The sequence below is a fragment of the Cervus elaphus genome, chromosome 18, assembly GCF_910594005.1.
Source record: "Cervus elaphus chromosome 18, mCerEla1.1, whole genome shotgun sequence".
Lineage (NCBI taxonomy): Eukaryota > Metazoa > Chordata > Mammalia > Artiodactyla > Cervidae > Cervus > Cervus elaphus.
The window spans coordinates 88,689,911-88,712,916 of record NC_057832.1 but is presented as its reverse complement, the minus strand read 5'-3'; the positions used below and the strand labels follow the sequence as shown (position 1 = coordinate 88,712,916).

The 23,006-nt window shown below is 37.6% G+C and overlaps 1 protein-coding gene across 3 annotated transcripts in view; it reads left to right on the top strand.

Annotated features, from left to right (window-relative positions):
• POU6F2 (POU class 6 homeobox 2) overlaps positions 1-23,006 on the top strand; it is a 487,855-nt gene that overhangs the window by 93,285 nt on the left and 371,564 nt on the right. For all 3 annotated transcript variants that reach the window (XM_043873489.1, XM_043873490.1, XM_043873488.1), the window contains exon 2: positions 11,851-12,022. In XM_043873489.1, coding sequence (XP_043729424.1) covers positions 11,857-12,022 — 166 coding nt within the window. In that variant the 5' untranslated portion in view covers positions 11,851-11,856. The remainder of the gene's footprint in view (positions 1-11,850; positions 12,023-23,006) is intronic.

Here is a 23,006-nt window from a genome sequence, read left to right as displayed (position 1 = left end):
GAGGGAGGGTCTGGCATGTTAAGTAAGATTTGGGCCCAACTTAGAAGGTACTGTGAAAACTTCAGGTTTCAAACTGGATTTTTAGGAATGTTAGTCTGACAGCAGGGGGCAGAATGGATTTTTCTATTTATTTATGGAAATTTGAAACTATAAGGAACTCGATACTTTCTGAATAAAAATTTTTCTCCTCCACTGTCCGTCTCTGGCTACTCAGAATGGAAAGACAGAATTAGATGTATCCACATATTGAATGGATTACTCATTTCATTCATTTCTTGGAATATTTGCTGCTGATAAAAATGATAGAGTCAGAACGTTTGTAATAAAATATTTCTAATATGCTGTGTGTTTGATGATACTGCTCCTGAATGATCATGGGGTAACTGGGAAGGAGAGGGAATTGTGTAGGAGCAGCATCAGAGGGAGCATCTTCTAGACTAAATGAGAGGCATGGACAGAGCTATGAGGCTGAGGCCCATGGTAGGCCAGCCAGGCCCTCATCTGGGACCACCTGAGTCCAGCGTTGATGCCTTTGCTTGGTCAAGTTTATCCCCTGGACGAGAGGTAGCTTTGCTTTCAGTCAGCCTCAGTCCTAAGGAGAAAAAAAGGACTTCCTTTTCTTCTTCAAGCATTACTATTAAATTCCTCCATTCTTATCTTATGGCAAACAAAGTAATAGAATCACATAAAACCAAACCCACATTTCTGGAAGTAGAATATGGGTCAGTGTGTACATATGTTCAATGCCAGACAGATAAGATAGTCAAGTGAGACCTTTGTCATTGTTCAGTCACTCATTCATGTCTGACTCTTTGTGAACCCATGGATTGCAGCACACCAGGCTTCCCTGTCCTTCACCATCTCCTGGAGCTTGCTCAAACTCATGCCCATTGAGTTGGTGATGCCATCCAACCATCTTATCCTCTGTCGTCCCCTTCTCCTTCTGCCTTCAATCTTTTCCAGCATCGGGTCTTTTCTAATGAGTCAGCTCTTTGCATCAGATGGCCAAAGTATTGGAGCTTCAGCTTCAGCATCAGTCCTTCTAATGGATATTCAGAATTGATTTCCTTTAGGATTGACCGGTTGGATCTCCTTACAGTCCAAGGGACTCTCAAGAGTTTTTTCCAACACCACAGTTAAAAAGCATCAATTCTTCGGTACTCACCCTTCTTTATGGTCCAAATCTCACATCCATGTAAGACTACTGGAAAAACCATAGCTTTGACTAGATGGACCTTTGCTGACAAAGCGAGGCCTTAGTTTCATATTGTGTAATTTCAGACATGATTAGACATATGTTTAAAATATTAAAAATATCAATCCAGAACAATTCTTACTCTTAACTTTCCTTCCTCCCTCCCTTCTTTCTTTTGTTCCTTCCTCCATCCATCAATCAATCACAACACATTTTTGGAGAGGCTTTTTTTGCATCAGACATGGTACTAGGGATTCTGAGACAGGTCTGTCTGCAAAGGATTCAAACATCTCAGCTGTAGAGTCTATCGCTTAAGTCTTTAGGAAAAGTAAGTGATTAACCAACCGAAAAACTGTCAGGATTTTACTGCATCTGTGATGCATTGCAAATATGTAACATGGGCAAACTTGTGAAACCCTTTCTTCAAGTACACTGAAGACTCCATACAGAATAGATGAGAGAAACCAAAATGGTGTTAAAAACTGGGAGCAGGCACTCTGGTCCTCCCCTGCCTCCTTTGAGGTCCTAGAGGTACCTCCCTAAAAACGTTGGGGTTTCTGAGATCAATGCTCAGTTTGAAAACTCTGAAACTAGAGACCAAGTCTTTCCATTCCGTGAATCAACTATATCATCCACATTTGCAAAAAGTATAAAGTGCCTCTTAAAATTTTTAAGATGCTAGAAATTAAGTTTTGTGGCATAGAGATAACATGTTTTTTCTTTGTAACTCCTGTACATTCAAATCTCTAAATGCAAGTCCTTTTTAAGCTGTGTTGTTTTGATTAAATTCTGATACCTAGTTGAAGCCATCAGATTATAAAGAATGTATGAATATAGGGTATGTGTATGCAATGTCGATACTGCTGTATAACCCCATTACTAAAAGACCAGATCGAGATGAGCCTGGATTGAACTCTTATTGATGCTTTTTCACAAAGGCAGCAGGAAATTGAATTGATGGTGCTATTAGGTTGTCAATATCAGTGTCTCCCTTTCTTCCTAGATAAGTATACATGAAGCATCACCCATACAGTCATTTTAACCTCTTGGGAGCAAAGGAACTATGGACGTTCAAGGTGATGAGCTAGATGAACTATGTCTATCTGCATACTAGATGCTTTGCAGAAGAAGTCCAGAACTAGCAGACAACTGATTATGATGTTGTTATTTCATCCTACATTGATGGGCTGTTTTGCTTGTTTGTGTTTAAATACACTTGTGTCTGATGCTCTGATTTTTAATTGGAGTTGTCTCTAGACAATAAGCATAGTTATGAGGATGTGGCACTCATGGTTGAATATGGAGGAAGATAGAAACTCTGATAGCAAGTGAGAGGGAAGGAGGAGGTCGAACACTTAGCTGAAGTTCCACAAACTTCAACAAAAAGACGAGATCCTTAAACTCTGCCTGTATGTATCAAATAAAATATCATCCTCTGACACCACAGCAAATCAGATAATTTGCAATTTTATTTTATCCTTCCAAATGATTCTGGGCATTCATCCTAAGTAACTAACCCCTAGATAAAATATTGGGGATTGGTGAAGGCAACAAAGTGTAAGTTTCCTGGGCCATTTTTTGAAAATGAGTTCTGGACTATTTTCCACTCTGTAAATGACCTTACTTGCCCTCTAAGATACTGTGGGTCATCACCCAATGTAATGGGTTATGTTACAATGGCCTGAGATAGATTTCATGTGCATAATTAGTGGGCTCTTTTTGGTGGATGGTTGCAGTCAGTAATGATTTGATGTAGGAGAGACCTTGCTTCATCCCCAAAGCATCGTTACCTGGTTACAATGAAAACAAGTTCTGAGACCAAAGCTGCCATACATAATATATTTATTAAATATATCCCAATATTATTATTAGCCCCCAAATTTTTAATCATCCCCCAATAGTTTGTTCAACCTGTCTGCAAGCTTGATAAAGTCGTAGTTCTTTGTCATTTTAGGTGAACAGTGTACTCCTGGTATGGAAAGTTCATTAAAGCAGATATGGCAAGATTCTAGAAGCAGGATGAGTTTCCCTCATGGCCAACATTAGGCAACTAGAACCCTCTGACCCAAAGACTGGACATGCGACAGTTTGAGTATCAAACCTTAGGCCACTAGCCCCAAGAGTATAGGTGACAGGACTTGCTGGATTCTTAATATTCTCTGGTTCCCTGCAAGGATGGGAAATGTCTCCAAAATATTTTAGCCAAAACATATATCTCGAATATGACTAATTTAACCAAATGAGAACTCCATTCTAACCTCCATTCATGCTGATCAACAATTTCACTCAAAATCACTATCAGTTCAGTTAGTTGCTCAGTCATGTCCAACTCTCTGAGATCCCATGGACTGTAGCAAGCCAGGCTTCCCTGTCCATCACCAACTCCCCAGAGCCAACTCAAACTCATGTCCATTGAGTCGGTGATGCCATCCAACCATGTCATCCCCTTATCCTCCTGCCTTCAGTCTTTCCCAGCATCAGTGTCTTTTCCAATGAGTCAGTTCTTTGCGTTAGGTGGCCAAAATACTGGAGCTTCAGCTTCAGCATCAGTCCTTCCAATAAATATTCAGGACTGATTTCCTTTAGGATGGACTGGTTGGATCTCCTTGCAGTCCGAGGGACTCTCAAGAGTCTTCTCCAACACCACAGTTCAAAAGCATCAATTCTTTGGTGCTCAGCTTTCTTTATAGTCCAACTCTCACATCCATACATGACTACTGGAAAAACCATAGCTTTGACTAGACAGACATTTGTTGGTAAAGTAATGTCTCTGCTTTTTGATATGCTGTCTAGGTTGGCGATAGCTTTTCTTCCAAGGAGCAAGTGTCTTTTAATTTCATGGCTGCAATCACCATCTGCAGTGATTTTGGAGCCCCAAAACATAAAGTCTGTCACTGTTTCCACTGTCTCCCCATCTATTTGCCATGAAGTGATGGGACCAGATGCCATGATCTTAGTTTTTTGAATGTTGAATTTTAAGCCAGCTTTTTCACTATCCTCTTTCACCTTCATCAAGAGGCTCTTTAGTTCCTCTTTGCTTTCTGATGTAAGTATGATATCATCTGCATATCTGAGGTTACTGATATTTTTCCCAGCAATTTTGATTCCAGCTTGTGCTTCATCCAGCCTGGCATTTCACATGATGTACTCTGCATATAAGTTAAATAAGCACGGTGACAATATACAGCCTTGATGTACTCCTTTCCCAGTTTGGAACCAGTCCATTGTTCCATGTCTGGTTCTAACTGTTGCTTCTTGACCTGCATACAGATTTCCCAGGAGGCAGGTAAGGTAGTCTGGTATTCCAATCTCTTGAAGAATTTTCCACAGTTTGTTGTGATCCACACAGTCAAAGGCTTTAGTGTAATCAATGAAGCAGAAGTGGATATTTTTCTGGAATTCTTTTGCTTTTTCTGTGATCCAATAGATGTTGGCAATTTGATCTCTGGTTCCTCTGCCCTTTAGCAATCCACCTTGAACATCTGGAAGTTCTCAGTTCACGTACTGTTGAAGCCTAGGTTGGAGAATTTTGAGCATTATTTTGCTAGTGTGTGAGAAGAGTGCAATTGTGTGGTAGTTTGAACATTCTTTGGCATTGCCTTTCTTTGGGATTGGAATGAAAACTGACATTTTCCAGTCCTGTGGCCACTGCTGAGTTTTCCAAACTTGCTGGCATATTGAGTACAGCACTTTAACAGCATTGTCATTTAGGATTTGAAATGGCTTAGCTGGAATTCCATTACCGCCACTAGCTTTGTACTAATTAACAAAAGGTAGGTTGAAGGAGTGGTGGACAGTGAATTGAGATAGCTGTGGGATTGTGGTGGCCAAGCCTGGAGTGGGGACTTTCTGATTAAATACCAGCTCTGGATCATGAATATCAATTAAGGCAACTGACCAAACTCAGAGTTGACCTCAGGGGTCTGAAAACCTTTTCTGTTACAGGGGCAGAGAATAAGTCTGGCCTTTGAAGGCCATAAGGCAGAATCTAGGCTGCCCCTAAGGAAGGGGCATGACCTTGGAAGAAGCTCCATTTAGGCAAGGTGGCTCCTGGGAAGGACATCCTTGGCCAGCATCTCTGGCAGCTGGGAAATGAGTGCCTTGGTCCTGAAACAAGGATCTGTGTAGCATATCGCAGCATCCACTACAGTTAAGCTTCCTGGTCCAATTGAAGATATGGAGAGAAAAGTAACCCACAGTTCACTGGATGCCTTAACGAGGGAAGAGGTGTGGCGAAAAAGGGTCTTTCTGTGTAACACTTTCTACCTTTCAAAACGTATTCCTATGCCACTATCTGTAGATGACCTTGCTCAGGTCTCATATTTTTTCCTTGAGATATATAAAGCCGTGTTGGCCTAGAATCCAAGAAGGAAGAGACAGTGATTCATGCCAGTCATGTAGACGCTAAATCAGGGGACATCCATGAAGTGTCCTGAAGTTCCTGAGTACTTTACTCCCAAAGTCCAGCATCCTTTTTATGTTTTGAATGCCGTGCTTAATTTTCATAAAACATTCATCTTCTTTATTATGGGATAGGATTAACTAAAAGTGGAGAGACAGGAAAGAAATAACAGTTTGGGAGTATCAGGTTGAAGAAGGCAACCTAGCTTGGGATTGATGTGTGTCTGTGAAAATCTACTGTGGGGTGATTTTACTGAGGGTGTATACATGTTTGAGCTTTATAATCAAATTTACTGTAATGCAAATTTTGTCTGTTGAGTATTTGCTAAAAATGTGGGATTTCCTGTTTTTCTCAAAAACAGTTTTTGTTTGCAGTCTAGGAAGTGACATTTAAAATAACATAATCAGTGGTGGGCAAATTTATGGTATTTTTATTGTCTTGTGGTCTTCATCAACTTTCAGAATTTTCAACTATATGTATGTTAGATATAGGTACATAGATATGGATATATAGATACTATATAAAGGAAAAACATAAAAATGAACTATGGTCTTATATTCACAAGTCAAATAGAATGTCTTCTTAAAATGTATTGCTAGAAGGAAGAAGTATTGAATGGTAAAATATTAAATTAGAAACTTTGTAACTTTTGGGGGAAAACATTCTTTAGGACATTAAATTTCATACTGAGGACTAACTTCATTAACCTTTTTAATACTTGGTAATTGGTTAAAGAAAGAGAAAAACAAAATTCTTTTTATGACTAAGGTAACAAAATCCACACTTGAAGTTTCCTTCTCCCCAAACCCACTAAGGTCTGCTTTCTTCCTCTTCATGCATTTGTGATTTTGATTTTTACTTCTTCACAGTAGGGGAAATTAAATACAAAATATGATGCTGTCTTTGCATCTTAAATTGGCTGTAGGTAATTTGTTTCTACTGTTTCCTAAATTGAAACATGGCATTTTAAGGGGTGGGGGAAGAGAAATCCAATATAGTTCTTTTTCTTTATAATGGATGTAATTTTTCTATTGAGTTCTAGAAATAGATCTGTTGAGTATAACTTTGCCCTACTCAGGCACTTTGTGACCAAATGAATTGTTTCCTTGGATTTTTGAAGCCTGCCTGCCTATCTAATTTACATTTTCCTCAAAGCTGTTCTGATTGCCTGCCTCATAGTTGGTTTGTGTGTACATAAAAATATGCTGGACTGAGTTCAAGCTCAGTTTAGAGGGGCGAGGGTATTTCCAACGCGTGGCTGCCACTGGACACGGATGCTTTGCTGAGTTAATAATCTCACTATCTTTAGTTTTCTCTGACTATAAAATGAGAATGATTATGCTTACAAAAACTCTGTTGGTTAAGTTACTGAAGCCTTAGCTGAATTATATCTTTGTTTATTTGGTATTGTTTTTAACAGCCTGGAAAAAGTCCAAGTTGAATCTTCCCTTTTCACAGTGCCCTATATCTGCTCTTCACATAAAGGTTTTATGACAGAAATACATGGGGACATCCTTATTTAAAAATTGAAGGGTATCAGAAATTAGCATATGAAGAGAGTATTTACAGTTAGTATATACTAAGCTGTGTATAATTGTATGTGAATCAACTGTAAGGAATATTAATTGGGTGAAAGAGTATGAGAAGCACTGGAACAATTATGTACTTGCTGAAGCCTTCTAGCTTATTATTATAGAATGGTTAAAAATTAGAACTATAATTTACATTAGCTGTAATCAAAGCAGGCACATTCTAAAATATATCAAGAAGCACTAGGTACGTTAAGATAATATAATGAAGATTATAAGGAAAAGGTCTTCCACGGTCAGAGAATTTGGGGAAATGCTAGCTTAGTCAGAGTTGAATTGGTTTCTTTCCTAGTAGACTTTTCTGGTGTATTTTCCACGTGTGTATGATTGCAAAACTCCTTTATTGTAGAGTCTTTTTTAGGACAAGTGTTTTGTGGAATGCACTTTGGAAAATACTGTTTTATTTCGACACCTTCATTTTCCAGATGAGAAAACCGAGGGCGAAGTATTTAAGTGATTGCTGAGTTTATGTAGAGTGTGACACTGTCTGATGTCCCCGCATGCCACACTCTGTCACCCCACGGATTGTACTCAGGCAGCATCAGAGAGAGAGGTGCTTTGTTTCTAGAGACTGACGCAAGTAAGACATATACACAGCATGCTGTGGGAATCAGTTATCCAGGATTTAAAGCCTTTCCTGGTCCATAATTGATGTTCTGGAAAACACCGTGGATTACCTAGCGCATGAGCCTTGGTTTTTTTCACCCAGTAGAGGGTGCCATATAGAAAATGCTGATTTTTGGAAATGAATTTCCTAGGGTTCAAAATACAGGTTTGCCTTATTAGCTGTGTGGCTTTGGGATAAGTCACCTAACTTCTCTGCGTCTCAGCCCTTCATCCCTGAAATGAAGTAAATACCTTGCATACTTTGAGTGACATTAAATATAGCTGAGTTGCCTATTTGGTAAAGGCAGTCAATACATGTGATCTATTTTTATTTCTTTAACAATACCCAAAGGAGATTTAAATAATTATTTGTGGTTCTGTTGTTGACTGCAATCCTTTCATTGTAGGACATGGTGAAAATTTTTGTTGACATTTTGTTAATGGAAACTGAATCTCTCATTTCTTCTTTTTTTTACTGTCTGGCTTTTGGGTCTCTTATGACCCTTGTGAGTGCCCTATATTGGCATATGCATGTCCTGTTCTTGCTCATACTTGAGAGGTATTAGCTCCATCTTGGACCAGTCCCTTTCTTTAATTAGGACCGATGAACGAACTGCAGAGAAATCCCAACTTCTACAACTCTAATTGTGACAGTTTCAAATTTTCAAGTAAGAAGTCTTCACCCACTGCTTTATGGCTTGCAGTAGTTCTTTCTCTTCCTATCTGCTGCTTCAGAGATCCTTGTACATGTGGAAGTTGTACACGTACCCAGGTTGGTCATGTTGGAAATCCTGTCCTTTCTTTGGCAGAAAGTATTTTATACACTGCCGTCTCTTTGGGCAGGGAAAAAACAACTTCCAAGTCAAGTGCTACTTGAAAGAGGTAACCAAACCCCCGCCCCCCCGCCCCCCCATCCCTTATAAGACTGTACTCTGTGGTTACCGCTTGTGACACATTTTCAAATGGACCCCCCAGTGGCTGCAGCTGTGATTAAAAGCTGTCTGCTCTCTACCTCGCTGGGGGTTTGCTGTTTAACCATGTCAAGCACATATATATGTGGGCTACAGCTGCATCATGGAAAAGGTAAAGGATTTTGTAACATGAAAAATCAAATGAGTAAATGAATGACAAACTCCTGAATTTTCGAAGCTCAAGTCACTGAGACACTAGTTGGAAACCTAGCCATGGATGAGGTACATAAAAGTAATTTAAAGAAGAGGAGCTAATGGTCAGGAATATACACCATCTGCCAGGACATGTTTTGCACACATCAGCTAGACTGAAACATCTTAAAGATTTAAGTGCACTTGAACTTAGCAGCTGCATTTCAGCTCCTCTATGGCATTCAGGATTCAGTTTGACCATTCACAAATAAAGCAGGAATAGAATATTCTTTTCTGAAGTCTGCCCAGATACTCACTGATACATAAATAACCATGTTTGGCTTATCACGAGGGTAGTGAATGTCATTCTCAACCCAAGTTTTCTTTTAACACCATCTTCAAAAATGCTCAAATGAGCAGTGTGGCCACAGAGACTGAATGTCTCAAATGAGTCACATCCCCTTCTTTGGATCAGAGAGACTGAGGATTCAATGTTTCATAAAGTAAAATGAATGTCCTAGAATTTAAACCTGGACACTCTCCTTCATGTGGAGCTACGAGGTAAGGCAACGTTCGTTCCCTTTCCTGCCTTACCCTTCCCTACTCACTGAATCAGAAGAATCCAAACACGTGTTCTTTCTTAGCTACACAGGAAAGAAATTGGGGGAAATTTGGAGAAAATTGTGTCTCCTTTCCCCTCTGCCTGTCCCATTCTACGCCCCCCCTCGCCCCCCATTTTCAAGTGCTCCAAACCTCTGCCTCCAAACACAGTAAATGAAATGCTAATCTATCACCAGCAAATTTAGGCTGACAATACTGTGCATCGACCGCATTGATGACATTGATTACATTTCAAATATTTACAATACAGTGAGACAAGCTTAATTTATTCTCTAAAGAGTTCAAGGTAGGTCTCACCGTTTTCGAGGGGGAAGACAATGGAGGAATGTTTGTGGTTGCTATCTGCAATAATCTGATGCTGACAGAGAGTAGTATTTTATTTAGTAATTAACAGTGTAAAGGGGAGAGAAGCTGTCATGTTGGTTCTTAAGCTGGGGAATGTGATGAAAGATGATATCTGCGATCTCATCCTTTCCACTTGTTTAGGATTGTCAGGATGAGAAATGTCAGCATTATGAAAGCTCGGCTCTGCTCTTGATATGATAAAACCCTTCAAAAGCCAGTCTTCCTCGCTTCCCTTGTCCCCCTCCTTTCTCCCTCTCTCTGCACTTGCTTTTTTATTTATCCTGTTTTGTTAGATGGCAGAAATATAATTCTTTTCTTTCTTCCTATTATAAGCCACCATTTTTGTTTTATTATATGTTTCACAACCCCTAATGCCCCACTGAAAATTACCTTGTTAAATGACAGTGTTTCAAAGCCATGAATCCTTTCCACCATTCCCTCAGAGGTTTGAAACAGTCAACAGACTGTAAAGAATAAATAATAAAAAAGTATTGATTATTTTGATGACTGTGAGATTCAATTAAGTATTAATTTTGCCCTCCAGTGGACCTATCAAGGTATTCAAAAGGGAGGATTCAGCTCAGCTAAATGCGTGCTGAGTGCTTCTGCCTTAAATAGGGAGAAAATGTGTTTACCTACAGTATTTGAAGAAGAAGTGCATTGATGCACAGAGTCCAATATTTAAGTGCTGTGCAAATTAAGCCCTGGTGACAGTGACATTGTTTTCTGTGGTATGAGTATTGACTAAAGAAGTGCATTTGATGACAGCTTAAACTATTTGTATTGATTAACATTTTCATAGATTATCATGTGTCATATCAAATTCACTTTTCAGGCATGAATACATTAAAAAAAAAATAACCACAGGCAAACCGCAACCAACGTAATGATGGGACAGGGAGCGTGCGGCCCCACCTGCTCTGGCACTGGTCACCTGTTTCCTGCTCAGGAACCATTTAGGCATGAACTTGGCAATAAATAGCTCCCAGATAACGCAAAAGGGGCACTTCTGGCTTTTCTGCCTCTGATATCGGTGCCACCACAGTATCATGCGTCTTAGTTAGCAAGTGGAATAAAAGGCTTCCCTTGGAAAATATTGCTGAACCTAAAATGCCCTCCTAATGAGCTGAAGATAAAGCAGTTTTAAAATAGTGGGGGGTCAAGTTTGCCTTTTCGGAGGTGATTTTTGTTTTCTTTTTCTTTAATGCTCTGGGCATAGGGTGTTCTAGGTATCCGAATTGTTGAACAGAGTTTGTAAGTATTTTTTTTCCAATTCCTTTCAAAAACTGTAAACCAATTTTCATCTCTTTTGTTGTTTGCTTTCAAATGTTCATTTGATTTGGGGTCAGCTGCAGTCCCAAATCTGGGACCAGCCAAGTCAACTTCTAAAGGTACTGCTAGAATTTACATAAGAAATCTCTTTCATTCCATTGAAAGCCTTTGGAAGACTCTTTTCTCCCTGTCTCTTTTTTTCTGCTCTCGGGATAGGGTTTAATTGCTTCTCCCCCAGGGAGAGGGCTTCCTAAAATAGCCCATGGGTCCTCCCTAGGGTGCTCCTTCCTTTGAGTCTGTTGCCGAAGTACAAACCCCGCACTTTTCCCCCCACCCTCTTCCCGCATTCAAGACAGCACAAGGTGTAAAAACATTCGCACAAAAGCACATCCCACAATTAAAGCTGTGTTGGTTAGGTTGCTTTCAAAGAAGTTTTTCCTTTCCTTTTTTTTTTTTCCCCTCTCGGAAGCCTCCTGCATCTCTCTCATGCTAGTTGAGCTTTAATAGGGTGGGGAGGAATGGAGAACTCGGATCTGTAATAGCTCTTCACTTGACTGCAGCCAGCAATAACAGCGGGAGCAGTCAGAGATAAGAGAGAGGGGAGAGAGGGAGTGTGTGTGTGTGCAAGAGACAGAGAAGAGGAGAGGGAGGCAAGGACTCGCACACACTCAAGCGGCCACTTTTTTTCCTCCCCTGCACTCTTTTCCCCCATCCTAGGATCCAATGATAGCTGGACAAGTCAGTAAGCCCTTGCTGTCAGTGCGGAGTGAAATGAATGCGGAGTTGAGAGGTGAGGACAAGGCTGCTACTTCAGACAGCGAGCTGAATGAGCCCCTGCTTGCGCCCGTGGAATCAAATGACAGCGAGGACACTCCCAGCAAGCTCTTCGGTAAGTCTGTCTAGGTATTTCATTTCACTCCTACCATGGTGTCCGGAAGAGCCATCCACACCCCCACCCCTCCTCTTTTTTTTTTTTTCCTCCCCCTGTTGTTCATTCAATTTTCTTCTAAGTACCAAAGAGGAGCTTGGCATCTTGGAGGGGGCTGAGCCACCCCAGCTGATGCCAGGCTGGCTGGGAGGGTGTCCTCCAAACTTTTTCCGACCAGCAACTTCCTCCTGACCCTCTGGACTGGTCAGATATTGCTAGCGTCCCCAGGCTAGAAATCACTGGGGAAAAAAAAAGAAGATGAAAATCATCATCAGGAAATCAGTTCCATTGTGAGAATTGGTTAACGTTTATTGAATAAATATCGACTCGGTTTCGGGTTGCTTTGCCGCCTTTTGTTAAGGGGAAGGAGAGTAAAGAGTTATTATCTGTAGTCAAAAGACCAAAGAGGGGAACTGAAAAAATATCAATACTGGTCATTCTCTGCAGGTAAACAAAGGTGGCTCCTGGTATGGCTCAAAGACATAACATTTTGTAATCACAATTAGAATGAACGTCTCTTCTTTTTCAAGCGTGATGAGGAAAGAAAATAGGTCCATGGCATCCCTCCCCTCAGCCATTCCCGTTTAACAGATGTTTACAGCCTCGTCCTAAATGTGGAGGCAGCCCAGATCCTTTTTAGAAATCTTTGTTTCGTAAACAAAACAAGAACAAGCAGAGTGCCACTCCAGCAAAGACATCTGTCATTCAAACAGATGACACTCTGTAAGCCAACTCAAGCAACTGTGATCTCTAATCAGAAAGGGGACCAGGCTGTGTTGAGGTGTGTGACTGAGTGATGGATGGTGATAGATGTCTCTGCTGGAGAAGCACTTCATGGGATAGAGTGACATTAGGTTTTCAGAACACTTGCTCCTGAAACACTTGCTTTTAATTATTTCCAAGTGTTTATATACTTATGACACTGAATATATATTATATATGCACATATATAACACATACTAACCTGTTCACACTTATATATACTAACCTGAGATATGTATATATATATATATATAGATCAGGCAGAGAACAAGTTAAAAAACAGTCAAGTGCCTGAATTTTCAAGAAACACAGCATCATGGTATAGACTGCTTTTTTAAGAAAGTTATTAATTCAATTAAAAAGATAAGCTGAAAAATGCAAAACTATAGAAAGAAAGCACCTTAGATAGTTTGGCAACTTCAGGCCAGCTTCAAAAGACGAGCTTTCATCTGATTTTAAATACTCACTCAATCCAACATTAGAGGAGTGTTGCAGAGAAACTTTCTGTATCAGATTTTCTGTTGGTAAAATGCTGTTTTATACTTAAGAGTATAATAGATGCCAGTTACAAGAAATTTGGTCCTATGGACCCTTTCTTGGAAAAGCAGCAGTTTCATCTCTGACATAAATTTTCCATACCTAGGCATTAAGGTTTAGCATTTTCACTCTCAAGAAATATTTTGTTGTAGTCTAAGTTTTTATCTGTGTAGGAAGAGTTATGTCCTAAAATACTCATTTCATTTCAAGGGGTTAGTGAGAGAAGGCAGATAAAATTGTAAATTACAGGAAGGCCAAAGTCGGGCTCCAGGCTCTTTGATGTTGAATATACTAATACCAAGCAGTTTGACTTTTAAAATATAATCAATTATGAATTCAACATAATTGCAGATAATGAATTATGTGTTCTTCAACTTTGCATGTGTTTTTTAAAAGTAAATGCTCTTTGTAGACTTTGACTTGAAACCCCAAATTTTTTTTTTTTTTCCAAGTAAAGCAGTTACTTTGACTTCTCAACATTTGTTTAGATTTTCCAGTGTTGAAAATTGTCATAGATTTGTTATGTCACCTTCTACTGATTGGCGTGGTGTGTAGAGAAATAAGCTTTAAAAAAAAATCCAAGGTGGGTGGGCGATCAAAGAAATTTGAATGAAAATTTCTTTGAAAATATATTCTTTAAGTGGAATCTTTATGGAGTAAACTGAAGAATCATAGTGAAGTTTGAAAATCTTAATAGGTTTTAGATGATACTCGTCTTTACTTTTTGGAATGCTCACCTTCTGAGTCTGTGGCTGAGAACCCTGCAAAATCTACATCTTATATCTAATATATCTTGTTTATTCACTTAATTTTATTTGATCTCTAGAGTGCTTTTTAAACACAATGTGAATATTTTCCAGTTTCTATTAGATAAAGTAGAAACCAGTAGATGAGCAGTTTTGAAAACTTAAGAAAAAAACTGAAGAAAATATGAGACAGACAGACTAGAAAGCGCCCCAGAGGGATGCCTTTTTTTCCAAACTGATTTTCCTGTGAAATTCTGATAGATGGAAAATTAAATTGAATATTTATCCTGTCCATTTCATTTAACAATAATCTTGCCATTTATTATCTCAATGTTCTTGCAGGTTTCCTTAGCTACTAGGTCTGTTCTGCTCTCACCTTTAAATATTATTGGGACTTAGCATTAGGAATTCCAGTTTATGTAACTGGCTAAAACTTTTTAGTATAACTCTCTCAGAATTTTTCACAACTTTGACAACACTTAACTGATACTGATTTAATGGACGATTATTATTTGACCTGAGTATGTTCAAGTTTCTCATTTTTAATATATGATTATGATTATACTCTTCTCTTGGTAATGGAGAATTGCATTCTTACTAAATAACTGAAAGCGTCCAGGTTTATCTCTAAACAATGATTTTCTAACTTATTCTCTCAAACCATGCTTCATTTATAGCATGTTCCTTGTATTTTTTAAAACCAAGCTTCTGGAATGAAAGAAGATTAAGACAGTTTTTTTTGTCTTATGATCTGCTTACTTTTGTGGAGAGACATTTACTGACAGGAGACAAAAAGTTCCATTTTTTATTGTAACCGAAATTTCAGTGTAGAGTTCTTTGGAGCTCCATCCTCGTTTTGTGTCTTCTTAAATTCGCAGTCCAGAGGACAAGTCTGTTTCTCTCACAGTATGACACCTTCAGCCCAAAAGTACAGGAGAAAGGCTAATACAGATGCCCTCTATGGATAAACAAAGGAAATTCCAGGAACCATTGGGCCTTTTATGCCTCTCCTTAAATTGCACCTCTGCACTTCACAGCACCCAAAGGGAAACACACGGTACAGACTGTTTCAGTGCTCTGAGCGTCTCAGCACACCAGAAGGAGAAACCAGCGGCCATATGCCAGCCTAAGGAGAAAGTTCAGAAAAGGACCCTTGTGTTTTATAAAGTAATTACATCAGAGGTAATGTTTTGCTTAACTTGAACAGCCGTGGAAACTAAAGTACACTTAGGAGAGATGAATTCACATTTCATTGAGAAACATGTGGTTAGCTCGTTCTCTGTGATATCATTAAGTAGTGCATTATTTGTTCTTGTAAAGACTGTGGAATAGGTCTTCCCTCTTCAGTTTCTGACTTTGTTATGCTAAGCTCTGAGCCATAGAAACAGTATGGAGGAAGAGTAGACTTGCACATCAGAAAGTATTATCAGAGAATCTGGTTCTGTGTCTCCCTGTGTTTCAGCTTCATGATCAGATGAGTGATGCCTCACAGGGCCAGTCATTTAATATGTGATGAGTGATGTCCATATTCGAAACCACTCTCAAAACTGCCCTTTGGCAAACAATCTCAAAGGGAAGAGGTTGCTGTGTTTCTCTAGTGACATTTATAGCACTTGTGTCAGTGTGGTGCTTCGTTTTTAGTTATGCCCATCAAGAATTCAATGTTCCACATTCAGTCAAGTTGGATGCTAAAATTCAAATGGTAGCATCAACAACTTGGTGAGGAAAATGGCCCCAGAAAGGATAAAAATAATATATATCCCTAGAAAAATATCTGTACTAAAGTTTTCCCATGCAGTCACAGAAGCAGAAGTGAGATCATATAAAACATGCCCTAAATATTTTCTCTCATATATATTTGAAATTTGAAAGATGATTTATTAACAGTCTTCCTCCTGGGAATATTTTTATTGTTTCAAGTTAAACCTTATGATTGCTTTTCTTGCAGTCCCAGCTACCTTGTGTGGCTGGGTTAGTTGCTTACTTATACCCACTGCACGGGAAGTGGGCACATAGCTCTAAAGCCTTGAGCTGAGACATAAACAAACAAACAAAACCATTTAAAAGCATTGTACCTGAAATAAAAATTGGTGGTTGGTTTTCTCGTACGATAGTGTGGGTTTTTAGGTTAAAAGCAATTGCATGCAATGATACTTATAAAGGTGGGTATTTTCAGTGTCATTTGTTTATAAACTATTGCAAAAGGATTGAAAGTTGGGTCAGTGATTCTTAGCCTAGAGAATACACTCTTTATGGGGTTTTTCTTTTCCTTTCCTTTCTGTTATCTTTCTCATAGAAACATGCATTAGGAGATTTTTTTTTTTTTTAAGTTGCCATTCAGTTTGACTTGATTAGAATTTATGGCAGTGGAGTCATTTCCAATGACAAAAGGATAAAGAACTAAATTGTCTGTCACCCCTTGAGACAGTGGTCTCTGCAGGTCAGCATGGAGGTCATTGGTGGGGCGTTATAAGAACTGCGCTTTGTGGTAAAGCTGCCTCTTGCCTGTGCATTAGTGAAGACCTTCATCATGGCATCACTCTGTTACTTTATTTAAACTTCTTTCAATGTCTTGATATTTATAATATTCTGATAAAATAGGCTGGGGCCAAGGAATCAGTAATGGGGCTTAAGCCCAAGAGGGATTTAGCTGGGAGTTGATAAGGAAAATTCCCTAGAGAAATAGATGTATTGAAAATATGTACCATGCTTTGGATCTTTAAAAGTTTCAATATTATGGCTATTGAAAATAAATACTAGTTTTTCACTGAGGAAAGTGTGCTTTGCTAGAAAAACCTTAAAATAACATCTTTTAAAGTCAACTAATCTGAGTCAGAGATTAGAGTTAACCAGTGATTTAAAAGAAACCAGTAGAAACCTCAATTTGCATAAGTAAGTGAGGTGCACGATAAGGTATTTGTCAAAAATCAATTCTGATTTCATAGTCAAACAAGCCCATGCGGTGTTGTTCTCTGACTACTGAGTGGGGAGTGCGCCTTTAGGGGCATTTCTTAACATTTAAGAAAGTCTACTGCACCAAGGTATTTCTTTATAAAATCCTTTGTGTGTGCTTAGACAAATTAAGTTTAGTGTCCCTCCCCCCACCAAAAAGTATTAATATACTGCACTGATAAATAAATCCACTTTGAATAGCACTAATGTGTAAGCTTGGAAATAAAAATAAATTCCTATGAAACGTCTCTGATGTTCAAACTTCTCACCATGTTCTCACTATGTTACATTGAACTATGTTCATTTCCATGGGGCACTGTGATGGACGAAAGTGCACCATATGTGACATAGATTGAGTGGGAACTTTCTCAGTGTTTTCTTTTTCCATCTCTTTGCCATGCCTATGGTACTGAGGTCAGACCTCTGTATAAAGACTGAAGTTCTATATTGCAGTATCTAAGGATGTTACTACTTCGTAATACATTAGTGAATCAAAATGCAGATACAAGTTTACACTTTTTCTTTCATTTTTGATTGCTAGAATGCTTATAGTTTGTTGTCCTTGTGGTTATATGGTCCTGTAAACAATTGAAAAGAAGATGAAGTATTAGAAATTACATTACTCTGTACCATCACCCCTTCGAATGATCCCTTTTTAGTATTTTTAATGTCTGGGAGGTTTTGATTTAAAGGTTACATGACATTATAGTATTTTTGTAGTTCATACAGCTTGGTTTATGTCATAATTAATAAATAGAGGGGCATTCTGGATTCAGGCTCCCAAGGCTCAGCCCTTTGGTAGATTGTTTTCTTTTCTAATTGCCTGATTTAATGACAGAGTATTATTCTTTCCAAGAACTGACCAAATAAATATTTCTCCCGCTTCAAAAATGAGATATAAGTGACTTTTGGCAGTGGACTTTACTGGTTATTAGACAGTAAACAGATAATTTGTGAGAGAGCAGGTATTTTCTTTGATTGGCGACCTTGCTGGTTTATGTTTGGGGATTAATAATACATCAGACATTCACACATTAAAAAGAAAGTAGATGTGAAGGAGGAAGGATGAAGGATGCGGCTCTGCTATTGGGCTGCTCCTGATTATCTGGGGCCTCCCTAGGAATGGGGGCTGTCGGAGGAGCCAGTGCATTTGCCCAAATTTGCACCTGGCTCCACCTCTCATGTTTCTTGATTTTGTTATGCTAAAGAAAAAGATAGCAAAGTGTTTATACCAAACTGGCACCCTGTCAGGGGGCAATCTGTGTAAAGTTTCCTGCTGTCAGGTTAATAAATTTTTTAAAAATATCCGAAGGCAGAGGTAGCTAGAGAAAGCTCATAGTGATAGTTGCCATTCTCCACTGGATGGGTGGATGGGTTTCTCTTTAATATCCAAAGTGGCTCTGAAATTTTCTTGTTTATTGCCTTCCTAGGTTCTGTACTTTGCTGGTGTTTTTGTTCAGCTGTCCTCTTATGAAAGCCATTTCAGTCTTACTTTTTAAATGTTTTTCCCATTTAAATTTCCAATGTCTTTTCTTTGAGAAGGAAATAAGTGAGCATAGTTTGTTTTGAAATGGTATTTTACAGTTGCACATATACCCTATGTGATGAGCCTGAATGAGGTTCTAAATCCGTCAACACTGGGCTTTTCTTTGAAAATAGCTTCAAGTAATGTTTATATTAAAATTCATTCATAAAGTATTACTTGGGCTTTGACATTCTGGGGGCTTCTGATGAGGTGTGTTTATTAAACCTGTTGACCTGACTCAGTATTTGAAATGTAAACTCCCACCTTCTGCTTCTCAAAATCAAGAGAAAATGTATCTTAAAAAAATGATACAAGTGAACTTGTTTACAAAACAAAAATAGACTCACATAAATAGAAAACAAATTTATGGTTACAAAAGGGAATAGCAGGAGGTGAGGGGAGATAAATTAGGAATTTGGGATTAACATATACACACTATTGTATATAAAACAGATAAACAACAAAGACCTACCATATAACATAGGGAACTCTGCTCAATATCTTGTAATAATCTATAATGGAAAATAATCTGAAAAAGAAAATATATATGAGTACATATAACTTTTGTAACTGAATCACTTTGCTGTACACTTGAAACAAAGATAGCATTTTAAATTAACTATACTTCAATAAAAAAAATGATATAAGAAAAACATTGTCCATCTTAAAAAAAATCAGATTGCCTACAAATATGAAACAAGGGCACACTAGTTTGGTTACATCTCTTACTTTATATTGTGACACTATTGTGCGCTATCAAAAATGGACCAATCCTTTTTAATGTGAACGCAGAGGTCAGGAAAAGTAGCACTGAATCACTTTTGGTTGAAGAAATTTGTCACTCTCAGAGAAATAGAAATTAACGTTTTAAGTAAGTGCTCAAAGATCATTTTTAAAAACCACCTTAGTCAAGGCACATAACTCCTCTTTTTAATCGTTAACTGATACTTAAAAAAAATCCTAGATGTTAGATGAATATATATATATATATATTTCATTTGAGTTTTTAAAAGAGAGTCTAAGCTCAAACTTCTCTTATTCTTTTTTTTAAAGTGCTTTTAAGGTCTTAGAGTGGCAAGAACATACTGGTTTTTATTTTCATTAAAATGAAACAACAACATACCTGGAACAACATAGCTAAAATAGTATGAGTCACTTTTATTAGAGGACTGTACTGCTATCAAAACTATTTGAAAATAGGAGAAAAAATGATCATATTACAATTAAAGAAACTAAGTAACATCATTACATAATTAAATACACTACATAGACTTAAGAGTTTTTTTGTACTGAAGACCATTTGAAAATGGGATTCTATAATGAAACCTGCATTCCTTAAGATAGTGAATAATTTAAAACCTGCTAGTTTAGCCTGAGAATGAGGTAAAATATTAAGATGTTTTTAGGACATTTATCATGGACCAATGACACCTGACATGAAACAATGAAACAATGTAATGAATGTGTTCTGAGTGCTTTATCTTTTTCTGTGAAATAATAGTATTTTCCAGATTGATGTACTTTTCAAATATCTTGTGTTATTTTAATTTCATCCTATTAATGAGGGGAAAAAAAAAAACTCAGGTGAGATAAAAGTTTGTGAAAGTCAAGAAACCCATATTTAAAGATCAGTATTAATACAGTGTTTTAAATTAACAATGCACATTTTCCATTTTCTTATCACTTCTATATTTTATCTGTGTTTTTCTGCATTTTCTTTCTAAGGCACTATGAATGCACAGTGGATGACTGTAACACTACCCATGGAAAGCATTTCTGTCTACTGTGTGTTCTTCTCTGTTCTTTCTCCTGTGTTTGTGTGATACTTCAAATTGTCTTGCTAAATTTGTAATATGCATATATTTTCTCTATCATAATATTAAGAAAGGTATCCACACGTCACTTAAATGTCCTTCTCCCATACCTATGTATATTTTAAAAAATTGTTTCCAGATAAAATTAATAGCTCACCAATAAAGGACAAGTAGTTATATTATAGCATTGCTTCAGGCACAGTTGGGCTGTAATCCAAGTTCCAGTGTCTTCTTTGAAGCTGCTATTCACTGAGCAGAGGAGACAACAGGATTTCTCAGAAGTTGTGCAGTTTAATTCAGTAAAGAGATTTGGGCGTTTCTATACATTTTGATTTATACGGAACAAATTTTAAAAACATGCAAAACTTGCCCATGCTAAAGAAGATTCTAAATATTGGGAACTTAAATATTGTCTACTTGTGGAATATACATATGCTACAATGTAATATTTATCTTTTTCTTTTTTAAAGTAAAAGGCATTTGTGCCATAGACAGTAAGCACAATTTTGGTTACACATTTCTGTAAGAATTACATGTGCCTAAACATACATTTACATATACACATAGCAAGATATGATGGGTGGTTGATGCATGAAAAGAAATCACATTTTAAACATTTGCTTTTAAAATAGTGTGGTGTAATTAATCTCCTTTTGCAGTTCTTGATGGCCATGTATGTGGTGATTTGTCTTTTCATATCAATATGGCAAGATCTATTTTTATAAATTAATGGTTTGGGGTTACTTATTTCATGAGAGAATTATCATGGTTAAAGTAGAAAGGGGCTGAGGATTAATTTGATTTAAAAATGCAAACATTTGAAGCTGTTTAAAAAGCATGGAAAATTATTATTGCACAATGAATTCTTGCAAAACCAACCAAGGGTAGAAGAGAATAAAAAATCAAATAGGAAAACACATTTTTTTCCCCATACTAAAAAATGTACAGATGCAGAAGTGGTTTGTAGGATGAAATGCCCTTTTCCAAACCTGAATTTTTTTTCTTTAGCATATCTAATTTCATTTAGTAAAACACTGCAGAATAGAAATGTGTCCAAAAGGAAATATCAAATTTTCAAAATGAGAAGCATGAAAGGAATATCAAATAAAGCTAACACTTTAATGGCTCTGTTTAATTATATTTATGTACTTCACTGTTATGTATGCAGGGGTAAATATTCAAGATAAGGATTACTTGATTTTTGTGGGAAAACTTTCATACAGTTTTGGAAAGCAACATGCACTGTTGTTTTAGATGTAGATTAGCTCATCTTATTCTGACTTCTAAAATTAAGGCAGATTTTATTCTTAAGAGCTACCTGAGGAATTGCTCAAGTTTTCAGCTATACAAGTCTATTTCTTCACTTTAGTCTTGACTCTCTACTTCTCTGGTTGTATTTCATGCTCATAATAATCCTGCAACAATTTAATAGGAATCTGCAGACAATCAGTAAAGTGTTGAAATTAAGCATTACTTTAAAAGGAATGAATGTCTACAGCTGCCTGCTTTAAAAAAACAAACAAACAAAAAACTGGTCAGATTGGAGATTGCTGATGGCATTGACATGGTTGTATTAGTCTAGGATGGTAGCTACCTGTCTTGTTGTCTGTAGTGTATCAATATGTTTTTATAATGATACAATAACCTGAACCCTGTAACAGTTTATGGTCCTTTTGAGAATTCTTATGGATTCTTAGAGTGACGGAGTTCTGAGAAAAGATCTTGAAAGCTTTCACAAAATCTGGCGAGGCGACAGAAAGCTAGCATGACTGTGATTTAGCTGCTAAGGAATCCTATTGACTGGGAACATCATTAAACTTTTAAGTTAAAACAAAAATCACAAGACAAATGGTAGATATGAAGGGCAAAGGGTACCCAGAAGGACGGCAAAAATTAAAAAGTGCTGAAGGGTCTGAGATAAAAGGCAAAATTCAGCAAGCTCAATGTTGATCTGAGTATTCTACTTAGAAAAAGGATTTTTGTTCATATACTGTCCTGAGTAGTGCCATGTGCCCTGGAAATCGGTATGAGTACATTTCCTTCCTGGGATCTATCAGGCTTCGTGATTGCTTTTTTATTTTCCCTGACTGTTTTTAGTCAATGATAAATAAAAAACTTGAATTTTGAATCTGGCACCCATGAAATATAAAACCAGAAGCAGCAGGAAATAACCAGGACAAGTAACTTCACATCAGTTTATGCCCACAAATATCAATCTTCTTAACATTGGTAATACTGCTAATTTCTCTGGGCTTTTTAAAATACACTTCCACATGAGCTCTCAAAACCCATAAAAGTGTGGCATGTAAAGTAAATTGTTTGTCACTTGCCGACGACCTGCCATATTTATTGTCAGGAGAAATGGACATTCTCTGGAAGAGCAGTTGTTAAAGGCCAAACAATTTTTAAAGATGGCAAAGATGCGTGAGGGTTTTCCTTTTTCTAACAATGAGCCACCCCTTCAGACATCAAAAGACAAGATAATAAGACACTTCAAGCACAATTCAAGATTATATTCAACATCTAAAGGCTCATCTCTTGTCAGTTTGCATTTACTCTCTCAGGGATGTGATGCTTCTATCATCTTTCTGTCAAGAGGAGTCTGGCAG